Raw genomic sequence first — 13,039 nt, forward strand, 5'->3', positions numbered from 1 at the left:
CATTCTTCCTCCCCCAGCTACTTCATTCTCCTTCTCCATTCCCCTTCATCCTCTCTGAACTCTCTTCTTCCTTCTCCTGCTCCTCTCTGAACTCTCTTCTTCCTTCTCCTGCCCCTGTCTCACTCCTACAGTACAGTTAAATCCTCTCTCCTGAGGAATTGGGGGAAACAATTACACATAGGTGTGGTCACAATCAATAGGGGTGGAGATGAACCGGGGTAGAAATCTTAGCCTCAGGGAAGACCGCTCCTAGGACAGATCCTTCCTTAGCAGGAGGACCCACCCTAGAGCAGAATTCCATGGGCGTGCCTCTCCTCTCCTTGTCCAACAAGCATATAAAATATTATATAAATCATTTTGTATGGATACAGTAAGAAATATCTTAAACTTATAGAATTGCTCTCCTAGGGCCATCTTGATCTCAGACTGCGGTGCTCAGGCCAGATAGTCTTTCCCACCCCTAGCAGGATCCTAGTCTTGTCGTTACCTTTGGATCATGACAGCATTTGTCTATGATCAAACTCTTGACTTATAGTTAAGAATCGTGGCACTTTGGCCTGGCCCATTTCGCTGCCAGGGTAGCTCACTGCTTGCCCTGGGTCCATTCAGTCCCTCGTCGGGACCCTGCTTTTGGGGTGTTAGGAACTAAGGGCAACTGAGGCTTAAGTCGAGAAAGCAGATGCCCAGGAGTGAATAATATTCAAGGCCAATCAAATCCTAAGTTACAAAGCATAATGTTAACGGTCTTTCTGTATCTATACAAAAAGGATATTACTTTAAAGTAAACTGTTCATAAGGCATAAGGAGAGGAGAAAGGCAATATTTCACTCATACATATAAAATCATAGATTTCTGGGAAACTGATCTTACAAATTAACAAAGTCTGATTAAGGGGAAAGCTGATTAACTGGGTGGGAGAGCATAGGGAAGACTGTTTACAGATAAACACAATGGAAGTGGAAGTGCTTCAGGAGCACTGAGGTGGGTGTAACCAGATAAAACCTAAGCTTCTTGAAGGACAAAGCAATGTTACCCAACAAAAGATGATATACACTTCTATGTTCACTGAGGAACATTTCACAATAGCCCAGGTATGAAAACAACCTAAGTGTCCATCAATAGATGACAATAGATGACTCAATATTCTATTTTGGTCCCTCTCCTTCTGACTCATTTAACTCAGCACGATATTCTCCATGTCCATTTATAGGAAAATTTCATAACTTCATTTTCCCTAACAGTTGTGAATATTCCACTGTGTAGATGCACCATAGTTTCTTTATTCAGTTGTCTCATCACTCTAGACAAGAACTGAGTGTTGAATGTAGGAAAAGGGATATACATGATAGCCTTTCAGTATCTGTACTGCAAATAATAATGCCCAAAAGGATAGACAGAGAAGAGAGAGAGAGAGAGAGAGAGAGGGGTGTCTGTTATAGAGGCAGGCTGGTAGTGGGAGGGAAACTGGGGACATTGGTGCTGGGAAATGTCCACTTGTGGAGGGATGGATGTTGGAACACTGTATGACTAAAACCCAATCATGAGCAGCTTTGTAATGCTCTATCTCATAGTGATTAAATTTAAAAAATAGATGACTCGATAATGAAGATGTCTATATACACAATGGACTACACAAACATTCTCTATGACTTTTCTTTTTAATTTTTAATGATTTTACAGAAGTTGAATCTAATACATTTTTTGGACCAGCCATCTGTTCTTCAAAGATAGAAAATTTCATGATCAATTTTAAATTTATAACTGCATTACTTACATTTGGTAATGTGATAATCTTTTCTAATGAGGTTAGTGTAATAATATCAAAATTACTTCTCTAAAATCTACACAATTGCATATCTGATTTAATTATCTAATTAAGGAAATAATTTAGTTTTTTTCCTCTGAATTCATCACTCTTCTAAATTCTGAAGACAAAGCAAATGAGAAGTGAAAGAAGGAAATGTCCTGGCCCCCTTCAAGTAGCTTACATATTAAAAGAGGCATTAAAGCTAGCAGGTATTTTGATTATTAGTTTAAAAAATAAAAGGAGTATAAATTAAGGGTGTTACAGATAAAATTAATAAGATCAAATAGAAATGAAGTAATCAGATGGTCAGAAAAAGTCTCAACACACAGGTTACAATTCAGCAGTCTGAGAGAAATTAAGAGCAAGCTGACACAAAGGAATAGCAAGCATGTGCAATAGTTTATTTATATGAAATAAGCATTCTCCTTGGAAACATGAGAAGAATTTTTTTCATAGTCAGACCCTTTTATTCTATATAAAGTCTATTTGAGGATTCCAAAAGTGAAGTTCAATGCAGTAATATTGTCCTTAAATGTCCTACTTATTTTTAAAATTTTTATTAGTGAAACACCATGAGGTACAGTTGTAGACTTACAAATTTTTGTGCTTGGGTTTCAATTACACAATGATCAAATACCCATCCCTCCACCAGTGCCCATTTTCCACCACCACGGGTCCCAGTATCCCTCCCACCCCCCATCTCCCCATCCCACCCTGCCTCTGTGGCAGGGCATTCCCTTTTGTTCTCTCTCTCCTTTTGGATGTTATGGTTTGCAAAAGAGGCATTGAGTGGCAGTCATGTTTGGTCTATAGTCTACTTTCAGCATACTTCTCCCATCCTGGGAGGATCCTCCCAACATTCTTTATTTGGTGCTCCCTTCTCTATCTGAGCTGCCTTTTCCCCTAGCATGGGCCTCCAAGCCACGGAGCAAGCCTCCTGGTACTAATCTCGGCCACTTTTGGGTGTTAGTCTCCTATTTTGTTACTTTATGTAGTGCCACTTGTATGCAAATTTCATGATTTCATCTTTTCTAACAGCTACATAGTACTCCATTGTGTAGATGTACCAAAGTTTCTTTAACCAGTCATCTGTTCTCGGGCACTCAGGTTTTTTCCAGATTCTGGCTATTATAAAGAGTGCTGCAATGAACAAACAAATGCAAATGTCACTTTGATTATACTTTTTGCCTCTCTGGGATATATTCCCAGGAATGGTATTGCTGGGTCAAATGGGAGCTCAATTTCTAATTTTTTGAGAATCGTCCATACTTTTTTCCAAAAGGGCTGAACCATTCGGCATTCCCACCAGCAGTGAAGGAGGGTCCCTTTCTCGCCACATCCAGAGAACAAATTTTTAATGTTGGTAGGTCTTCTTTAAGAGAAAATCATAAAATAAAATAAAAAATAAAATAAATGATTGATAATCTGACAAAAAGAACATTTTCCTCCACAGATTACTAGATACCATAAGTTGATTTGAAAAACAAGACAAATATACATATAAGCTGTCACTGTCACTGTCCTCCCGTTGTTCATCGATTTGCTTGAGTGGGTCCAGTAATGTCTCCATTGTGACAATTGTTACTGTGTTTGGCATATCGAATACATCCTGGGTATCTTGCCAGGCTTTGCCGTGTGGGAGAGATACTGTCGGTAGTGTGCCAGGCGAGAGGGGTGGAAGAATCAAACTCGGGTCGGCCATGTTGGCCACTTGCAAGGCAAACGCCCTACCCGCTGTGCTATCACTCCAGCCCATATATATAAGCATGAATAGTTATTTTTTATGACATGAATTCTTCAGATCAGTAAGAAAATTAAAAGTAATTAAAAAGCAGAAATTAATGATAGAAATAACAAAAACTAGTAATCAGAAAATGAGAATTCAAAGATACATTAAAATTAATACAGCATAACATTAGTGTTGTTAAGAATATAGAAAAGGATTCTTTCATTAATTTGGGGTCTGACTTGCACTGGAGAAGAATTTTGATTTATTCAATTTTGGAAATTGAATAGTTCTGTACATTTATAATTCCATGTGATAGAATTCCACAAACTTCATTTCTAGACTTCTGTCCTACAGAGCTATCTTATAGGTACAAAAGGACGAAAGCACTTAGATATTGATGGAAGCATTACTTGTGAAAAACAAAACAAAACAAAACAAAACAAAACAAAACAAAAACCCTTTTCCTAAATCTTCTTCACCAAACACTTGATCTGTTTTCTAGTCATTAATCCTGTGATGGGTTGGAGCGATAGCACAGCGGTAGGGCATTCGCCTTATAAGCGGCCAACATGGCCGACCCGAGTTCGATTCCTCCGCCCCTCTCGGAGAGCCCGGCAAGCTACCGAGAGTATTCGATATGCCAGACACAGTAACAACAAAGTCTCCAATGGAGACGTTACTGGGCCCGCTCGAGCAAATCGACGATCAACGGGAGGGCCTTTACCTTTACCTTAATCCTGTGATGTTTTGGTTTGTTTGTTTGTTTTTATCATGCTGTGGGCTTTAGACGCCTAGTGATTCTTGGTTGCTCCTCCATATCATTTTCCCTTTGAGAAAAAAGCAAAGGAAAGACTGCCCAACAACTCTGCACATACTCAGAACTTTTTTGTATGCACACATCTGGCTGTTCTCAGGACTTGTTCCTGGCTCTGCACTCAGGGATCACTCCTGGCAGTACTCAGGGGACCATATGAAGTGCCAGAGATCGAACCCAGATTTGTTGAGTGCAAAGCAAGTGCACACTGCCCAGTATACCGTCACTCCAGCCCCACCTATCCAGAACTTTTAGCAGGCCAAGTTCTAAGGGTGAGAGTGTGGTGCATGGCCCACTCTTAGTCTAGTTCTAGAATGGAAACTGAAAAGATGGAGCATAAGAACTCTCTGACATACCATAGTTCCCTCATTTATTGGGTGAGGTTGAAGCCAGCATTATGGATGTTTACGCAGGGAATCTGTTAATATCTAGGATTTTGTGCCATTTCTCCACTTTCCAGCTCTCTTCTCCCCTTAACAGCCTCATCAGAGCTATTGATGTTGTGATTTTCTCTGCTCTGTGCATGTGTGTTCTCCCAGCAGTTTTCTTCTTACCTTAGTGTCATTTAGATGCAATCTTGGGAAGAAGGAATGTACTCAAATCTGCCATCTTTTTTTTTTTTTTATCAAGTACCCATCCCTCCACCAGTGGCCGTCCTCCACCACCACGGGTCCTAGCATCCCTCCCAGCCCCCATCCTCCCCATCCCACCCTGCCTCTGTGTCAAATCTGCCATCTTGATTCTTTTTTTTTCTCTTTTTAGGAAAGCTGTGGTTGGGGATGGTGTTGGGTCATAACTGTTGGAGTTTAGGGTCTACACCCAGCTTTGTGCTCAGAAGCAACCCCAGATGCAGTGCCAGGGACTGAATGGGGGTCAACTTCATACAAGGCAGGTACTTTACACTATCTCTCTGGCCTTCAGCGTGGCATCTTGGATAAAATAATCTAAAGTATTATTTGTAATATTAGAAAACTGGAGACAATCTAAACGACCTTCCATAGGGAACAGCTTAAATTCTATTATAATCGATTCGTGGAAAAGTAATAAATTAGTTATATATATCAAGATGTATAAAGCAAACGGTAAAGTGTAAGTGCAACAATGTAAAGTTTAGAAAACACAATCTTATTTGGCTTTCCACAAAGAACCACTATGCACACACTGGAAAGTGAGTGCTTACTGATCTCTGTCTTTGCAATTGAAAGCAGTGGCCAATGAGCGAAGAGGTAGTAAAGGGTTAAGGTATCTTTCTTGCCTATAGCCAACCCTGGTTTGACCTCAAGCACATCATGGTCCCCTGTGTACTTGGGTACAGAGTCAGGAATGGCCCCTGAGCATTTCCAGGCATGGCCCAACGCTTCAAGCCCCAAAAGGCAGTGGATCAAACATGAGGTTGACACAAAGAAGGAATTTCATCTTTTTGCTATTTTGTCTATGCATAAATTCTTGACAATGCATATAAAACATGGGATTATCATAGTATTTAAATATTTTTCTTTATTTCCAGAATTTTTTTTTCAGATAGAAAGTTCCTCAAGGAATGAAAGTTGGCAAATTATGATGACCAAGGTATTTGGCTTTAAAACTTCTGGCCATTATTATGATTGCTTAAAAAATTTTAAGGAAATATGCTTAAAGGTAAAAGTATTGCCAGTTTATTTTAAACATTGTATAGACTTAAGAACTCTCTTCCAAGTTTAAGGGTATCGATAATATGAAATGTTGGCAGGTAGAAAATGTCCTTTAGAGTCAATTTTTGCTCGCTATGCTTTTATGTCTGGTTTCTTGACTGTTACTTAATGATATTAGTAAGCTGAGCAGACTATCCTATGCCAAACTTTGAGATTTCAGCTAAAATAATTTCATAACATCTTAATATTAAGGAAGACACAAGTAATATAAAATGTCAATCTTTTAAATAAAATTAACTTTAACTTTTTATTTCCAAAGAGCAGAAGTCAGAATAACTCATGTGCAAAAGAGACTATTTAGTCTACCACAAATACAGGGATTCAGAAGTCTTATCCAGTGAAAAGTAAAGAAGAGGAATCTATGAGACACCAAGCAGTCTGTATCTTGGAGAATGCAAACTGATTAAAAAAAAAACACAGAAAAGTGGTGCTGGAGTCTGCAGAATTTCATTGCTTTTGAACCTACAGTAAAGTTCTGAAACCAGGGCACCATTCAATGCCATGGTTTCTCCAGCATTGTTTGGAGAAACAATAAGCATCAGGAAGTGCTGAGCTGGCTTTCTCCCCAAACTCTGCAAGGCCTTCTCTTCCTTCTGCTCCCCCTGGTCTGGTGGTGGCATCATGAAATACTGCCCTGGACTCTGGATTTCTCACACACTTCACCTGCTGCAAAGATATAGGAAGTTATAGGAAGTTGATCCTTGGCATCAGCTTCCCATTGATTTTGGGCATTCTGTCACCTCTTTGTCTTTTTTTGTTTGTTTGTTTTAAAGGGAAGAAGAATATTTTACTCCATAAAAAAAATCCTAACAAATTCTCTCAGACAAAAGAAAGGGAAGGACCTTTGTCAATGACTAAAGACAGGACCTTTGCAGGATTCTAAATACTGTTACTTTTTGACTCACAAATATTTAAAAAGTCATGATTCTTATTCCCACACTCCAGATGGAAACGTGGAGTTCTGAGAAAAGTTTTAGATATCTAGTAAATATTCTTCCAGATTGTCTCTTTATATCTTCATTGGGCAACATATGAAAAGTGCTTCCTGAATATGATTTTTGCTAGCCAGGGGAAAATTTACTAAAAACAACACTTCATAAAAAGTGGCATGATTTTTTTGGTGCAGTTGAATGCAATCATACTTCAAATAATTCCAAAAAGAACATTTTCCATTGTGGGAGGCAGAATGTTTATGGAGATGTGATCTCTTAATATTAGCCCCTCCCCCCAAAATAATAAAAGAACAAATGCACAGAGATGAATTTTTACTACTAAAAATAGCAGACAACTTATGGGGAAACTAGGCTGAGTGCCACTTAGATGGCTCGTGGATTTTCCAGCACAAATGAAACAGCTTTCCATTTTAATTAGGTTGTCCTCACAGTTCTGTCTGCCATCCCTTCTGCTTCCAGCCAAGAAAACTAAGGGAAGATAATTTTGGCCTCAGATGACTATGACAAAAGGTTGCTGAATTAGGAGTTATCTTCTGGGGGGTGATCCTGATTTATAACATTTGCAAAAGCCACAAACTTTTAACTTTTGTGGCCATTGACTGCTGCACAGCTAAGGGTTTGCCAGAACTCAAGTTCTAACCATTCTTGGTTATAATCTCTTACAAGAAGTAGGTTTGCAATAGGCTGCCTGGGATTAAATCCCAGCTCCAGGAAGTTGGCCAAATTGATAATCTCTCGATGTCTATATTTTTACCTGCAAAATGGGATTGGGAAGAGCTTCAATCCTTTAGGGATATTGAGAGGATTCAATGATTTAATACATCAAAGCATTAAGAATGTTTTCTGGAACACAGTCTATGCAATTAAGCTGTAAAATAGACAATTAAAAATAAACTGAATATCTATCACGGGGACAGAGAGATAAGATAGTGGGTAAGGTGTTTGCTTTGTATGTAGCCAACCCAAGTTCGGTTCCTGGCACCACCTACGGTCCCCAGGCATCACCAGGAATGTTCCCTGAGCACAGAGCCAGCAGTAGGTACAGCTGGGCATGGCTCCCAAATGGGAAGAAAACAAAACAAAAAAGTGACTTTAAAGAAAGTGGTTTCTTATTGTGTTAACTGATTTTGCACCAATGAATTAGCAAACATTAATCTCTACGATATTCGCTTCACATAAAATGTAATCAGATCAGAAACCTAGAAGGAAATAAAAATGAACAAAGATGTCCTTTTCTAGGAAAATGGCTTGAAAATGGCTTCATAAGATTGATGAGAGGTCATCTAAAATGATCACTGAACCTTCTGCAAGGTTCAGAGGGCACACACATACTGTTCTGGGGAGATGAACCAGAGGGAAGTGAAAGCTGGTTTTGCTTGCGTCTCCCAGGAAGTAAAAGTCCAGGAAGGATCATCAAACTCAACCTTAAACTTGTCACCTAAACTCAACAGAACAAACATAGCTGAGTCTCCTGACACTACAAGAAGCTTATCTGTTCCCCAAATTACAGATTTTTATCACCTTGACGGAGCAAAGACGATTGAAACATGCAGATAGTAAATGTTTACTTGCAAGAAGGATTTTTTTAGACTTTCTCCATGCAAACTTCTCGTTCAAGTGGGGTACTGGCTGGCACCTTGTCTGTGTACTAGTGTCCCAGTGGCACCTTCCAAGTGGCACCTCTTCTGTGTCCTAGTGTCCCAGGACCTTTGGACATGACTGTGCTTGTTCCACGACCCCAGAAGACCAGGTAACAGCAAATGGTTTTCTATGGAAAAAGACTGAGCTTACCCAAGTAGTTGTTGCTCTTGTGCATCTCGGTTATGTTGATTTTTGTAGCTCCTTGTGGAATCTCAACAACACGGTGGTAGCCCAGGCTGGTGAGGGCATGCTTAAACACACCCGATACAACCTGGCAGCCAGTGTTATCACCTCCACACACTCCACATTTGTCCACGACCTTGTCAGACCCCAGGTAGTCATCACAGCCAATGCTCTGCAAAGAGATGGAAAACAAAAGATGGTTGCAGTTATGGCAGGAGCATGAGGGAGGGGGAAGGAAGGGTTGACAAAGGTTTGTTGGGGGTAGGGATTTCAACAAACCTCCTTCTGTCCCCAACCAGCTCATTCTTTTTAATTTAAAAAAAAATTATTTTGTTTTTATAAAGCTGTTCACAAAAATTTGTTACATTTAATATTCCAGCACCAATCACACCACCATTACACCTAACTACCACCATATTTCAAATGGTAGTTTCCATTGAAATATGACCTCCAAACCCTGCCCCAAAAGCAGGACCTAAATAATTTATTTTGTATTCCTTGTTATGAATAATACAGTAAAAATGATCCCAAAACTTTCCTTAGAGGAAAGTGTGTGAAGATTGTTATATTTCATCCTGTAGCCATTAAGTAAAGTAAGTAAGTAAAGGCCCTCCCGTTGATCATCGATTTGCTTGAGCGGGCCCAGTAACGTCTCCATTGGAGACTTTGTTGTTACTGTGTCTGGCATATCGAATACTCTCGGTAGCTTGCCGGGCTCTCCGAGAGGGGCGGAGGAATCGAACTCGGGTCGGCCATGTTGGCTGTGTGCAAGGCAAACGCCCTACCCGCTGTGCTATCGCTCCAGCCCTTTTATTAAGCCCTAGTATAAGAGAACACTAACATGTTAAAGTTTAGGTTTGTGAGCATATCTATCTATATATCTACATGTATGTATTTTTTTCTCCCGGGATGGGTTGCCTTCTATTTTACACCTCATCAAATATGGTGTGCTACTCTTGTATATCAGTACTATAGACTATGAGACGTCATGTGGCCGTGAATGTGACCACGCAGACCAGAAATTCTAAACTTTTAAATGCTGTTATACAGCTGAGGTAATTTAATTAATTATTATTTTTTTTTACAGGATGGTGACTTAGGAGTCTGGAGGTATCTCTGAGGCATATTGTTCTGTGCTGCTCTCTTCGGGGAGATTTACTTGGGAGTCTCTGGATCATGGCCGTTAATGACCAGCTCATTCTTGATATTCAAGGATATCTTTGCAGCCATTGGGCAAAGCTTCTTTTCTAAGTTCTGAGTGAAGTGAATTTTTTCTTTTTGGGCTACATTTGCAGTGCTCAGGGCTTACTCCTGGCTCCGTGCTCAGGGATCACTCCTGGTGGGGTTCAGGGGGCCATATAGGATGCCAGGGATTGAACCTATGTCTTCTGCATAGAGGACAAATGCCTTGCCTGCTTTACTATCTCTCCAGTCCCTGAAATAAACATTTTTAGTGATGCATGGAACCAATGACAGATGTAAACAATAAATAAAAGAGTGAATTTTGTGATGGCCAATGATCAGGAAAAAAAGGAAGCAGGGCAAAGAACCAGGGAAAATATGGGAACTGGTAAGTTATTTGCACGAGTTGAACAGCTATCTGCAAACCCCTTTTCCTGTTGGATTCTGAGAACAGAGAGGCTCAATGGGAAGGATTTATTTTTTTAAATTATTTTTTTCTTCTAGTTTTTATTAAGAATCCATGATTTTCAAAGTTGTTCATAATATAGTTTTTTTCAGGCATACAATGTTCCAACACCAGTACCACTGCCAATTTCCCCAGGGTCCCTCCTACCCCTCAGCCTGCACTCGAGGCAGGCATAGAACAAATTAATTTTATCTTATTTGCACAAACATAACTTAAAGAAATGACAAATGGAATTCTCAGAAAATAAATCAATAAAAATCAATTTGTGATGATTGATTGTAATATGATTTTAAACTACGTAAATAAAGAAATTCAAATAATTTAATCCAATATAGTATTTGGGCAGGGGGCTTCATAGAGAGAATCCTTTGCAGTCATGATAAGTCCCTAACATTGGACCCCTGCACCTACAGTTTTTTCTTCTTGAATTTTCTGTTCTAAAGGGTAGATGGCAAATTACTTAGTCAAGTAGTCCCCCAAAGGAGTGTGCTTAGACTTGATTTCTCAAGAAATGAGATAAAGCCGTTGGAGATCTAGTCACTAAGGCTCTTAGTAGCAGAACTTGACTCCCCTAAAACACTTTCCCTGGGATAGAAAGGAGCAGAGAATCAAGGCTCAGTATATCAGCAAATACAGATGATGTTCGTTGAAATAAAAGGGTGCTCTTTGCACCGGCAAACCTCATCAACCAAGGAACTAATGAGGAACTTCAGGGAACTTGGGCTTTCCTTCATTTCTTTCATAATTCACCCCAAGATCTTTTTGCTTTCTCTTCACCAATCCAATCCATATTTCCCTTGTGGCAAGTCAGTCTCAGAACAGACTGGAATGAGCTCAATTGAACCCTTTTATACTCAAGTTTGTTCCATTGGACTGACCATCAGACTTTCTGACTGCAAAATCAGGGCACCTGGAGTGAGCACAGAATAATGTGACATTTCCAAGGGAAGATAAGGATGAGTAGATTGTAGTTTGGATAAGGAAGTAGCAGCAGAATGATGTGACTATTTCACTGGTTTGTGTAAACAAGGAAAGTTACTTGAAATTAGAATTTTTTTTTTCCCTAAAAAACGTGGGGCACATGTTTTCTGGTGTGCAGGCCTGTTTTGGTTCTTGAATTCTAAGAGCAATCATCCGACCACATCTCAGGGGGAAGTAGTCAGCAACCATTCAAAGTCCTCTATTGACTGTGTAAAACAATCCTGGGTCTGTTCATGTGGGTCAGGGCCTACAGACAGAGGAAAATCAAAAGGCGTTCATTCTTTCCCCTCCCACTTCATGTTGAGTGACACCTTTCTGCAAGCACTCTGCCTGCATTACTACTTCCATATTACTGAGTGCACATTAGTCCACCAATAATAACTGGTCTCTCTTCACCAATAGCTTTTCCGTAAGACATTATTTCTGACAATCACAGAACATCATCAAAATATGTCCATCCACATCCAATTAGCCTTTCAAAACATGCCACACTTGCTAAGTACTTCTCCCCACCTTGAATACTCCTTACCTCGTCCCCATGTATATTATAGCAGAAAAATAAGAAAAATGTTTTTCATGTGTAACTTATATTCCCTCTACTCCTAGCTAGCAGTTTCTCTTGTTTTGAAACATGCAAACAAAAAATATTCCATCATTAGTAGAACTCTTGGAAAAGAGACTCCACATTGCCAAAGCAAGATTCTAATTGAATTAAGGAGATACTGCCACTCTGGTCATGAGTAGAGAAGATGGTCAGAAAAGCTGGTCTACCAGCTTTTTTCGCTTCTAACCTGTCTAGCAACATCTCATTCTCTTCCCCTTCTCACTACAGTCCATTCCTTCTCCCTTCAGATCAGGGAAGGCACCTCAATTTCCCCATCTGTGGGAGCATCAAATGAGGAAAACATGGAGGGGACTTGACCATGCTGCTAAAAAAACTCCCTGGGTTTTGTTATCATTCTCTTCATACGGTGTTTTCAACTCTTTCATCTATTGTTGGACCCATTTACACTCAAGCAAATCTCATTATTCTGAAACCTCTCTGATCTCTCCCTGTTTCTATAATATGTTCTGTTACTTCTCACAGATCATCTCTTTTTCACTTAGAGGAATTTGGAAATGTTTCCAGCACTAAGGAAATGGTAAGGGTTACCATAAAGAGGAGCCCCCATAAATAGTACCTTCATTCTACTGCCCCAACAGTCATGAGTGGAAGAGAACCACCAACCATTAGCTTTTTGTTGTTGTTGCTCAGTCTGGATATCAGCAAGATATCTCTTGCTGTTACAGAGACACTTGGATGATGACCAGGTATCCTTAGTAGTCGTCCACTGATTTCTGTAACGTGTTTTAGGAAAGTTTTGCACACTGCCAGCCATCACAGGAAAAGTTGCTCAAGACTCGCCCCTGATTATGTGCCAAAATGAGCCTAAACAAAATTTCCTGTGGGAAATGCACAATCTGGACAGCATCTCTGGTGGGGAGTTTCACAGGGAGGCGGCTTCGGGTACATCAGGGCAGGGCAGGGCAGTTGGTGCCAGGAGCGCAGAGAGGGGCTCTGCTTTCCTAATGAGAAGCACATGTTTCTGTGG

At 40.0% G+C, this 13,039-nt stretch overlaps 1 protein-coding gene across 1 annotated transcript in view; it reads right to left on the reverse strand.

The window, feature by feature from the left end:
- THSD4 (thrombospondin type 1 domain containing 4) overlaps window positions 1-13,039 on the reverse strand; it is a 624,572-nt gene that overhangs the window by 92,519 nt on the left and 519,014 nt on the right. The window contains exon 8 of the mRNA XM_056128738.1: window positions 8,786-8,990. Within this exon, the coding sequence (XP_055984713.1) occupies window positions 8,786-8,990 (205 nt within the window). The remainder of the gene's footprint in view (window positions 1-8,785; window positions 8,991-13,039) is intronic.

This window comes from Sorex fumeus, unplaced genomic scaffold, assembly GCF_029834395.1.
Source record: "Sorex fumeus unplaced genomic scaffold, SorFum_2.1 ptg000067l, whole genome shotgun sequence".
NCBI lineage: Eukaryota > Metazoa > Chordata > Mammalia > Eulipotyphla > Soricidae > Sorex > Sorex fumeus.